Below are 12,690 nucleotides of genomic sequence, written 5' to 3'. Positions count from 1 at the left end.
GTGGGGCAAACGGATGACATACCATTAACTTCATGAACACTTTGAGGTCGGGTGGACTAAGAGTCCGTTCCCTGCTCGGCCACTTCTGCTCCTACAGCCTGTGACTTTGAGCAAATGACTTAGACTCGCTGTGCCTGGAGTTTCTGCATCTGTAACACATAGCAACACACCCACCTCCTGGGGTTGACATGTTGCTTAAGAGGACCCGGGAAGGTTGGCAAAGCCCCGCACAAACCCATCCTCACTGCTGCTGCTGCGAGGATAGGAGTCTCAGATTTCAGTTTTATTTTTCAGGGTGTGTTTTTGTCTCAGTGTATAATTTTGAACTTTGCCCAAGGATATTTTGCATCAAATTGGGGTAGGGTGAGAAGAAAAACAAAAACAACAAAAAAAGATGAAAAAGAAGAAATGGATTAGGTATTAAATGTGAGGCATTTCAGAGGTTCCCAAAATTATCACAAGACCTGAAAATGAAAGTTTGAGACGATTCAAAGAGAGTGACACATTTAAGAGTACAAAACGTATTAAAGGGATAAGAAAATTCAGAAAAAGATGCCCTCTTTTCCTTCATTAAGTGGGGATGATACATGAATATTTGGTCCTTACAAACTCAATGCCACAATAAGGATTTCTATTTTGAATTATTCCCCTATAAGAAACCTCCCATTCATTCTGAAGCCTAAAAAAAAAAAATTTTTTTAATCATTTACAGGTTATCTGGTTTTTCATCAAGAAGCCGCTCCTTCTTAACTTTTTTCAGGTGCCAGATGAAGCAAGGGACGTTATGTTTGCGTGTCAAAAAATGTCATTCCAAGGGCACCTGGCTGGCTCAGTTGGAAGAGCGTGCAACTCTTGATCTCAGGGTTGTGAGTTTGAGTCCCACGTTGGGTATGGAGATTATTAAATAAATAAAACTTTAAAACACAAATAAATAAAAAGTTTTCAATGTAATTCCAAGCAAGACCTATTTGCTAAACCGTCCTCATTTTCATGAAATGTAGATTTCACATTCGTGAGGTCCTTGCAGGTCCTGGACCCGTCCAGTCCCAGGTGTTGGTGACACGATGTACATTGTTGGGCTGCACTAGCATTTTCCAAGATGTTGCCTCAAAGGAGAGGCTCGCTGAGTCTTAGGGTCCATGCGGCAGTGCCTTCTGTGTCAGAACCACACCTACCATTTCCCACTGAGTGCAGGACAGAGAAAGAGAAAAGTGGAGGGTGGGGCAGTGTCCTAAGCACCATGGCCTCCAGACTGAAGCACTCCTTCTAGAACTTCCTCATCTGGAAAGACTGGTTGGCTGAGGGTTGAGTTAGACTCCCCAGGTCACACCCAAGCCCGCCTTTGCTCCACCCCAGGCAGTCAGCTGTTAGGATCAGGGGCATCAGCAGGTTTTTTTCTCTTTCCCAAGACATTTCAGTCACCTGAACAATGATGAAATTATGCCCATATTTAGAGAAAAAATTAACTGCTGTTGAAAGCTGTTTTGTAGATCTGACCTACATGAGTTGGTAGCATCATACTATGTTTTTTCCCAAGCAGATGGAAACCCTACTGGAGTAATAACAAAAGAATAGGATGGTTATGAAATAAATATTTCACAGGAATGCAACAGGTTAAAAGAGTTTGAGATAGAAGAGTTTACAAGTACAAAAGATGCATTCTGATAACCAAGGGTTCATCTTTTCTTGATCCACTGTAGTATACTGGATTCAAATGCAGCTCAACCACTAACTAGCTGTGGGACCTAGACCAAGTCATAAAGTCACTACTTTAACCTCAGTTTACTATCTGTAAAATGGGAAGCTTGAGATAACGTGCATAAGATACCTGGTACGTCACAGGTGTTTGCCAGGTAATGGTAACTATTATGAACCACTGATCTGACACTTTTATAAAAGATGGAACTTACTCAAAGTTAATAACCATGTTAGTGCTATCTGCCCTCTATTAAGCTAAACTGAATCTTACTTTGCAATCGCTTCCCAGAAAAATATTTGAAGATCCCTGCTGTGAGTCACTGGACTCCAAGCCTGTTTCTCAGACTCTCCCTGGCCTCGCTCATCCAGCTCTCAGCGGCAGCTGCCACCCCACCTGGCCACAGCCACTTTCCTGTCCCACGGCCAGGCCACCACCCACAGTCAGACTTTCATCACCTCTCTCCTTCACTGCCTGATTCTTCCCTAATCCAGCTCCCTCCGTACCCTGCACATCGCTGCCACAGAAACAGTCCTACTGTTTCTCAGGAGGACGGTCTTATTTCCCTGCTCCTTCAACGGAGGACACGCTCCCTGGCTGCGGCGAAAACCTGCAATGGCTCCCCTCTACCTATCCACATTCCCCACCACGGAGTCAAGGTGTCCCAGGCTCTGGCCCCAACCTGCCCTTCCTCCCGACGTCTTACTGCTTCCCACTCAGAAAGGAGACCGCACTACAGGCCTTGATTTTGCTCCTGGTTTTTCACCTCTCAGACTTTTCTCAAGCTCTTCTTCCGCCTGGAATGCTCCCTGCCCACCCATCTTGACCAGCCAAAACACTCCCAAGTCTAATTCAGCACCACTCTCTTTATAAAATCTCACTAGTGCCTGCACAACAGATGTTATCTTTAGGAAGCCTTGGAGTCATTGATACCCTCCCGTCTATTATCCTTTTGTATTATGGTGCTTATTTTCCCTTAAAGAGCTATGTTCCTTTCAAGAAGTCTTTGTATTTTCACCTCTGACTCTCCTTGACACCTAACACATAGCACATGTTCCGTATTTGCTGAATGAATGAATGAATGAATGAATGAATGAATGGAATTGAGATACTTTCATTGTTTAAGTACAGGACTCTCCAGTCTACTACAAAACATACCTGGTCTACAGGCACAGGCCAACAGGAGGGCAAGGGTGAGTAGCCTTGGGTTCTCATGCCGACTTAGCCATGAGTGGACTCGGGGATTTAGGGCAAATCTTACTCTACTAGTCTCCAAAGTGGAAGAATGAGGCTTCTCTACAAATTTACACTCTCCCCAGCTCTAAAATTCAATGCAAATGGACCCCGTATATCTCTTGCTAAGAAAGAGGCTTCTTTTTAAGAGATGGTTTAAAACAAACTTTATATCAAATAGAGATCACATGTATTTTGGCTTTGAAATCACGAGCTCTGGAGAAAAGTAAGCATTAACTTTATAACCACATATTTCTGAAGCTTAATGACTATATTTGGCTTTTAATCCTCCAACAACATCCACGCTTTGATCAGTGAAAGATCCAACTGTGGGACTGTCACCTGGCCACCAAATTTCACTACAGATTTCTCCGTTCTTCTAACCACAGGAAAAAGGCTGTGGTAGTTCTGCCTTAATTGAAAGCCATACTAATGTAACATCCTGTAAAAATAAAACCCACAGTTTAAATTTTCAAAAATATACCTCTTACATCATCAAGCACATAACTTTTACCAAACTTTAAAATATTAAGTAAAGCAAAAGAATTGACAGTAGTTGTGACTCCATTCAGCCTACAATAAACAACATACAAAAGACGGGTGGGCAGGGAAGGAGGGAGAACCAGAATGAGAAAACTACTGTCTGAAGAACCGACAAGTGTGATTAATATAAAGCACAGACACAGGAAGATATTTTAAAGTCATCCGAAAAAGAAAAATAAGATTTGGGCTCCTTACTCAAATTAGTTTATTTAGGGAAAGGTTAGATATAAATATCAATTATTTAAAATGCCAATTATTTTTAAAAAATGACTCAGACAATAGGGTGGCAGTTTTTTAAATAAACAAGCTTAAATTCAATCAACAGTTTTCATGCCACTTTTTGTGCCTTAAAAAGAAACGAAAACCTTTATTTGGAAAAACTCTGGGGCAGAAAAGTACTTGTTAAATTCTTAATCCTCATTCATCTGGCAGAGGGCAGCCGGGTCAGAGACGGCATCCTATTCTACAAAGTACACGCTCTGGGACACCAATCCCTCCGCACAAAACCATTACAAAAACACCAGAAAAAAAAAAAAAAAAGGTGTGGGGGGCAAGCCCCCCTCTCTCCAGGCAGCCATCGTTGTTATATTTTAAGATGCAGAAGTCAGCAGTCGCGGGCAGTTTTTGTGTGTGTGCTCATTCTCTAATTCAAGAAGGGTCAGCCGCCCCGCTGGCTGGCCGCGCGTGCTGGGAGAACCCCCATTACTGGATCAAGAAAGAATGGCCCCACGCTGACTCCAGCCCCCAGCAGGACGCCCCGCTGCCCGGCCGAGCAACATCAAAGCGCAGAAAGAAACACCCGTCCCCCAAATTACGTAATCCAAAACTTCAGTCGGTTTTCCCTTCCCAGAGAGACGTAAAACTTGACATATTTATAAACAGCTTTTAGGTTGGAAAAACAGAACACGAGATATAATACTATGCGAAAACACTGAGCCTCCTCAAAACTTCGTGTTTCCGCGAAGAATCCTTATAAACCACGGATCTTAACGCAATTCGTTAACCGATGTATTAATCCATTACAAATTTACCTCTACAGGAGGCCGAGGGAGTGAAATATTCCATTAACAGTAATGTTTATTGTCAATTAAAAAAAATAAGGACTCTACATGAACAGAATCATATTTTTAAAAAAAAAATACAAATCAAAATGAAATACTTGGTTCATAAAATGACAGGGAAAAAATTGCTTCTTAAGAATCCTTGCAAAATTCTGACTTGAGTATAAATGTGCGGATTAAAAGAACGCGCTTCCCAAACACAGGAAGACTGGGAGGGAAAAGCAAAGTTTCAAATTTAACCGGTTGGCCAAGTTTTAAAACAAACTTAAAAACCAAAGTGCTAACTGGCAAAACTTTCTCCCCATTTTTTCTAGGACTTGGCACATTTCTCCTGGAAATCCCCGGGGTGCATTTTGTTCAGAAAACAGCTCCAAGATTGAGACAATTCTTCGCTAACTCAGAAAGAGAAAATCAATTGTCAAGATGCTCGGGGAAAATAAATACATAAATAAATCGAAGCAGAAAACAGGTCGCAACTCGAGTAGTCCCTGCCTTCAAAACTACCGGTAAAACAAAAAACACTCTGGAGTGTATTCAGGTTGCTCCTCCCCAGCCTAAGGCCACAAGGCAGGGTAAATAACTTTCTGGAACGCCGGCCAGTTTCCCAAAAACCCACTTGGGAAGGGCTTGCGGAGGGGCGGGAAGGGCGCGGACCACAAAATTCTCACGGCTCCCGTGGGCATCCCGCGTCCAGCTCTGGGGACCGAGTAAACGCAGCCTCATTACCTTCCCCCAGCCTCCCAAATGACCCTCGGGATCGGTTTCCGCGACATTCTGAGAAGCAGACCCTGCCCACATCCCGGGGGGGGGCCCCACGGGGCACCTTGACCGGGACAGGCCCCCAGCGTCGCGGGCTGGCGCGGAGGAGAAGCAGCTCCCTCCCCGCCGCGGGTCCCCGCTCCCACTCGCAGACCCGGCGCCCGCACTCAGATACTAATAATACACTGAGGGCCTTCCTCTCGGGCTTTTGTAAAAGGAGGAAACCAAGGGCGCAGGCGCAGAGCCACAGGTACGCTCGCGGGCGGGGGCTGCACGGCAGCCGAGCAAGGGGGACAGGCGCGTCCCGGTGGAGCTGGGACCTGGGGTCGGGCGGCTGCCCCTGCCGGGAAGCTCAGTTTGAGCAGCAGGGGAGACCGAGGCGGGGCTTTCTCGGGACCCGACCCCGCGCCGCCGAACGCGCAGCCTCTATACAAAGGCCCCCAGGTGGCGAAGCAGCCCAGGCGCGCGAGCGGGGGTGGTGTGGGGGTGACCAGGAATTTGGGATAAGCCCTGAGAGGCGGAGGAGCCCCGAATCCGAACCCTGGCTACAGGACAGGCCGGAATCCCCGCTCCTTTACTGTTCTACTTTTGGTTACAGTTGGTTAGGTTAGGTTTTGTTGTCGCAGCCCCGCCCGACCTCCCACCTGCCGGCCGGGACAAAGGGGATGCCAGCCGGGGCCGGCCGCGCAGGGGGCAGTCCTGGAAGACCGCTCGCCCGCCGCGTCCTCCTGCACCCGTCGCTGGCCAGCCTCCTGCCCCGGCTCGCGGGAAGGGAGGAGGGCGGGACCGAGAACCCGTTTGCAAGGAAGGAACAGCTCCTCTCCCAGCTCGCACACACACCCACCCGGGTGTGAGCAGCGCACGGGGAGGGAGGACACCGGGCTCCTGCCCCAGCGCCAACAGGAAATGCTTTCATGAACTGGAGCAAAACCCCTTTCCTGCTTCAGGACCTGGCTTTTCTCGTAGGTCAGAGGAGGGCTCGATCCCTCCCTTTCCCAACGTGCTGGGGTTCGGAGAGGAGAGCACGGAGACCCCATGGCCCCGGGCACCCGGTGCTTGCCCGTCGGCCGGTACCCACCAGTAGCCGTCCGAGTTTTGGTCGGTGACCGTGCAGCGCCGGGAGTAGTACATCCTGCTGGTGCCCCCGCCACCGCCGCCGCCCCCGCCGCCGCCACCGCCGCAGGTCACCTCGTAGCGCAGGTCCGGACCGGACTCGGCGCGGGTCATGCGGCCCAGCGTATTGATCCGCGGGTGGGAGCCTCCGTTGCAGCTCATGTCGGCGGGCACTCAGAGAGTCGCTCAGCTCCGAGGCATAAGCGAGGGCGGGCCGGCTCGGAGAAGGTGGAGGGGTTCAAAGGGAAGGCCCCAAACCGGGAACCGGGGAGGGCGCGCAGATGGGTCGCGGGGACGCTCCTGGCCACCAGGGCCGTCCCGGCCGCTGCGAGCGCGGCGCGGCGGGCGGAGGTCGGGCGCGGGGACGACGTCGGGCGGGGAGCAGGAGCGGCAGGAAGAGTGCGGCTCGGAGGGCGGCGAGGGCGCAGAGGAGCTGGCTCGCGGCTGGGTGTTGGTGTTGGTCGGCGGGGGCGCGAGTCTCCTCCCCGCTGGCACCCGGCGCCCAGGCCACACCTGGCCGGTTTCTTCCCAGGGCGGGGTGCGGCCGCCGCGCCTCCCCGCCCCCCGCGGGTGTTACCGACGCGCTCGGGCCGCCCCTCCCCACCTGCGCCCGCCGGCCCGCGGCTCCGCCCTGCGCCTCTGAGGCCGGAGGAACGCCGGCAGGGGCGGGGTCCCCGAGACCCGAGCGCCCCGGGCGCGGCGACCGAGGGGAGGGCGTTCGCTGGAGGGGGCCGTAGGCTCAGTGCTTCGGCTGCGACGGCAGGGAAAGCGAGGCCCCTGCTTTTCAGGATTTCCTCGGTCCCCGGGGCGGAAATAAGCCGAAAAATAAGGGCCTTTCGATTGGACGGTTACTTGTTAAACATTTACTTTTGCTAATCCCTGGAAACTGTGCCAGCCAAGCTTTGAACAGAAACATAATTGAGAAGAGCATGCTTAGATGGTGAGGTTTCGTTTAGGGAGTTTTATTTTTTGAATTTTCTTTTATTCCAGTAATCCAGAAAAGTTGTCTCAGAAGTCCGATTTCCGACGTGTGAATCGAACCACCACTTTCTGGGGAAGTCTTCATTCAGCATGAATAATGAATTTCCTTGGTGTGAAGATTAAGAGGAACACGCTACTCATTTTCCATGAAGTAAAAGGAAAATATACATTGTAATTTATTTTATTTTGTCTGTTGGTGGTCATTTTGAACAAGAAATTGCAAAGACTTCCACATCCAGACCCAGTTTTCAAATTTTGTAAAAGAACCTTGGGAACGTTTGTCTCAGGCCCCTGAGCACCTTCTCCCTCCACTCATCCCTTTCGAAAGTGAGCTTTTCCCACAAGTCAGTGGCCTTCCTGGGACTTCAGTCTGAGAGCAGCAAAGAACCCTGGACAGAGATCATCCTCTCGGTACAGATGAGTAACTGAGCCAGAACATTCCAGCAACTTGCTGCAGGACCCCTCCCAGTTACGTGTGAACCACACTGTAGTCTCTGGGATCAGGGTTGAGGTGCAGACCCAGTCAGACTATCCACAAAAAGCTGCCTTTATAATTTGGAAAACTGTTAAATTACTCTTTAATAAACACCATTTAAAGATCTTTATAATAAATATTTGTGATCTTCCCAAGCAATGCCCGTTAACTTACCTTCTTACACAATATATTCCGAAGTGTTTGTGAACTGAAAGGAACAAAAATGGAACTAAATTTGCATGTCCTAAAGGGAGTGGGGGAGTTTTCTTAAAGTTCCCATATTACAGCACCCCTAATCACACCTCCCTTTTCAGGCACAGATCTTCAACAAAACATGCTGTTCTTTTTCCTGCCACTTGACCACAGAGTTGACCAGATTAAATACAATGAGATAAAAGTTTGCCACTGTTAGCACACTCAATAATTCCCATCACTGTTTCAATTTCCACTCCTTTTTAATAAATGGGAACATGATAAAGTTCAAATTCAAATGATTACACAAACATTGATGTACAGACAAGAACAGTGTTTCTTCTGAAAATTGAATCAATGACAAAAGTCAGTTTCAGCACAAATGGCCCATAATATCCATTGGTTGGAGGGGAGAAAAGCCATTTGGGATGTCAGTGCATAACGCACATAATTTAATTCAGGATGTTTTGTTGCCTCTCAGCATCTCATTGCTGTAGCAAATAATTATAACCTATTGTATGGGAGGACCAATGTTAGACTTTGGAAAATACGAAGATGAATGAGGCATAGTCACTGCCCTGAAAAATATAGTAAACCTTCAATTAAAAAAAATTCAGGGATTCCTTTATTCTAATAATGTGTCATAAGAAGGTCATGCAATTGCACGGGAGAATTCTCCTTAAAAACAAGACAAATCTATGAAGCACATCCCAGTGATGACAAAAGCTCCGCCCAACTCCCATTGGGTAGTCAGGAGTCTACACATAGATCCAAACACCACCCAGGCTCACAGAGCTTTTCGATCTATTTACAAAACAGGAGAAGAGATGAAAAGTACAACCCACCAATTACACACCTCTGGCTACCATTACTTGGTAGCCTATCCTATAGCTCTCTGAGTTCCTTTAGGTATTCCCAGGAAAGCAAATGGCTTCCAGCTAACCAAGAAGACAATGGCTTCCATTTATCTTTCTCTAAGGATGATAAAGGAAGATAAAAGGGTGAAATAAAAGATTGACATGATAGATGGAATCCAGACATATTACACATTAGTTGTCTAAACTGGCTCCCCTCATGGAAGGCCCCACAGTGAAGGTTGGGGATCAGAAGACCAGAGTTCTGATCTTAGTGCTACAATTTACTTGGGCAAGAGCTCAATTTCATGTGCAGAATGGATATAATAATACTTCCCCTGCCAACTTTATAACACGTGAACATTCTTGAAAACAGAAACATTCCATAAAGCTACGTTATCACCCATTAAACCAAAAGCTCTTTGCTAGATGGAAATTTTAGGTTTTAGTGTTTTTGTCTTTAATCCCCCATGAATCAATAAAACTCCCTTTTACAGACATTTAACCTTCATTCACTTAAAGAGCAGTTCTTAAACATCCGCTATGCGCTTCACAGTAAGCTTAGCACTGATCACACAAAGATGAAAAAGGCAGGGCTCCCCTTCTGTAGGCGATCAAGCCTGTAATAGGAAAACAAATCATTCCAATATGTTCGATACATTATTACAAAGTCATGTTTATAGAATTGTGGGAGCACAGCAGAAGGGTTTAGCTGATTTCTTACAGCCAGGTTTAAAAAGTGCCCCATCCAAACTCTGGCAAAGTCCTCACTAGCTGACCTAGCTAAGGTCAGCTATTTTTTTCCCTGCCACTTGTAGATACGTCCCCTTGTACTGTTAGAGACAGATCACTGACATGTAACTTTCTCTCTGGCTGACCTTAGATATATGACCTTGTGGTTAGGTATGAGGCATCAGTCAGAGCCTGAGCGTATTTTTAAAACTAAACAGAGCACTTTGATTTCAATGAGATTAGGAGAGATCATTTACTTGCTCAAAATCCCATGGGAACTCTCTCATATCTCTTTGTTGGTGAAATGATACCCCTTGGCCACAGAAAACATTTAGAGCCTGTGAGTTAAAATAGCTCTTCCGCCTGCCAGGAGAACAGTATTTTAACAAATCAGAACTAGAGAAGCTAGGATTGGAACTATAACGCGAGGTAAAGAAAAAGCCCATTAAAATAGCAGATAATTTAATTTTTGCTTTAATCTTCGTTTTTTCTTTCTTGTGAGTAAATTACAATCCTCCAGAAATCATTAAATCTGGGTTCTTAGTATCCCCAAAATAAGATTGATCTCTCCTCCTTAAAGTCGAGACTACTCATTGAAGAAAGCAATTTGATAAACCACGTAAATTTCATTTCAGAAATAGGAAGATGTTGGCAAAACATACCCATTAGCCCAGAACTATCTTGATTATCTTTGGTTCAAATGTCCTTCAGGAACAGGAGAACTTTTCTGCTTGTAGTGGTTTTTCGTTTTTACCAGGGGAAGGGGGTCAACTTTTTAAAAAATTCAAAAGCTGAGAGAAACTTCTCAAATACGTTTTCTGTCACTGTAGTAAGAAGATTTGTTGTTGCCACTTGTTTCGGTTTCCGCGCAGGTCATATCTAATAAATGGTGCTATCCTTTATGTTTTAAGAGTCTGGGTTTTTTTTTTTTGGTTTTTTTTTTTTTTTGATTGCCTCTCATTAGGTAACATAGATAGTGGGGATCCACCATGTTTTCCTGCCTGTTCCTCTCTTGCTTTAAGAGCCCGAGTTGCAAGGTTGAGGGCTGGAGGTCAAGGGTACAGATGACAGTGAGCACAGCTTTGGATCACATAGGGGCCACCCACACCCTTGGCCAAATGACTTCTCACCTGCCACGCTAAACAATAACTCAGTAATTTTTAGTGGGTAAGGCACACGGTCAATAAATATAATACAGGTGCCAAGTAAGTTACCCTTTTTAATACACTCTCTAAGTAATTTTTTAAGCTTATCCTGATTGTGAAGAACCATCAGTCTGTCATGTTGGGACAGGAACACTTCCTCAAACTTCTATAAGTACAAAGTCAAGATGCAGATGATTGCTGGTAACCCAGGTATCCCCAAACGCCATATGGATATATAATGTACTAATCGCCACATGAAGAAAATGATGAATAGCTACTTAGCCTTTACTGAAGGAATTCAAAATTGATGTTCCATAGAGAATTTCAGAAACAAAAGCTGCCTTCAAGAATTTTTATACCAGTTGTTCTCAAAAGTTTTAGAGCCTTTGAACGCTTTTTACAAACGAAGCCCCGTGAGAACAGCCAACAGCCAGTAAGACTGTGATAGTGCAGACTGGTTGTAGCTTGGTGGGAGCCTACTGTCCACCCATAGCACCAGCCCTATGCCTTCTGATGCCCCAGAAAGATTTCCCCAACTAAAGTGCCATATAAACCAAAACCCACATTTTATTTTATTTTTTTTTAAATATTTTTCTATTCATTTCTTTGAGAGAGAGCATGCGCGAGCATGAGCTGGGGGGGGGGAAGGGCAGCGGGAAAGAGAGAAGCAGACTCCCTCCTGAGTGGGGAGCCCAATGCAGGGCTCGATCCAGCACCCTGAGACCATGACCTGAGCTGAAGTCAGACGCCCAGCCGACTGAGCCACCCAGGCACCGCCAAAACCCACATTTTAATTAAAAAAAAATAGTGAGTCCTGGAAAGGTTAAGAACCTTTCCTGAGTTACTTAATATCTAAAATATTAGAATTCTGTCTGTTTCTGGCTTCATGCCCTTTTCATTATATCAAAATTCCTATACAATCAAACATTAAAGCATACATTTCTGAGCAGTAATTTGGTATCAATTTAAAACAAAGAACTATCCTATCATTATTTTTCCTACACTAGACACATAGTCTGTCTGGAAATGCAGTCACTACAAAGTCATCAGCCTGCTCTGCAAAAGTCATACCAAAAAAATGTATTATTTTTAGTCCTATTTCTATAAGTGAGGTGAATGGTTTTCCTGGTGTCATCAAATCACAGTGCATGTTTTTGGTTTTTTGTTTTGTTTTGTTTTTAAAATACAGTTTCCATCATTTAGAAAAAGTGAAATTTGGGGTTCGTCTACAAGTAACATAAAATCAGAATGGAAATGAAGCCGTAGATGATCTGACATCTAACTTTGAGTAGAGTGTAATGCAAAGGACACGTCACCTGGTCTCTGAGGTGACCACCTTTCAAAATTATGGATATTCATAGGCAAAGTAGCATGCTCCCGCAACCATTATCATTTCATCCTTAGGAAGGATTTATTGCACTTCTATTGTTTCCCTGCCTCAGGGAGAAGTGTCCACATAGGGGAGTTTAAAGAATAAATTCCTGTCTTTAGTTATCTTGACATCTGAAGCATCTAACGCAGGAGGCAAAATAGGCAACATAAACCAACTACCAGTGGAAACAAAACCACAAAGAGTGAGCAGCTGAGAAGCGCGGGAGCTGGGGGAAATTCTCAGTTTCAACCCACTCTCCTAATCCAGGGTTGCAATAGTTTCATTTTGTCAGAGACTTGGTAAGATCACAGATCTCAGCAAAGAAACTCTGCTCAAACTCCTCCCCCGCCCACAGAAACAACTGAGGCAGTGAGAAGTTGCGTTCCTTACCAGGGTCCCTCCTGTGGGGCGCAAAACCTAGATTAGACCTGAGAGTTTGCTAGCAAATCAAGTAAAGGACTTGCTTAGAAGGATCAATCTGAAGGTGGGGTTTTCCCCCCTACAATTGTAAAAGTATGTTTGTTTGCTGTAAAA

The 12,690-nt window shown here is 45.8% G+C and overlaps 1 protein-coding gene across 2 annotated transcripts in view; it reads right to left on the bottom strand.

The window, feature by feature from the left end:
- The window catches only part of DSP (desmoplakin), a 44,094-nt gene extending 37,178 nt beyond the window's left edge, over nt 1–6,916 (bottom strand). The window contains exon 1 of one of the 2 annotated variants that reach the window (XM_026511451.4): nt 6,371–6,916. In XM_026511451.4, the coding sequence (XP_026367236.2) occupies nt 6,371–6,567 (197 nt within the window). In that variant the 5' untranslated portion in view covers nt 6,568–6,916. The remainder of the gene's footprint in view (nt 1–6,370) is intronic. The other variant, XM_026511452.4, reaches the window with a different exon arrangement.
- Between the last annotated feature and the right edge of the window lie 5,774 nt (nt 6,917–12,690).

The sequence above is a fragment of the Ursus arctos genome, unplaced genomic scaffold (assembly GCF_023065955.2).
Source record: "Ursus arctos isolate Adak ecotype North America unplaced genomic scaffold, UrsArc2.0 scaffold_31, whole genome shotgun sequence".
Classification (NCBI taxonomy): domain Eukaryota; kingdom Metazoa; phylum Chordata; class Mammalia; order Carnivora; family Ursidae; genus Ursus; species Ursus arctos.
The sequence above is the reverse complement of the archived record's forward strand: the minus strand, read 5'-3'. Positions and strand labels throughout refer to the sequence as shown.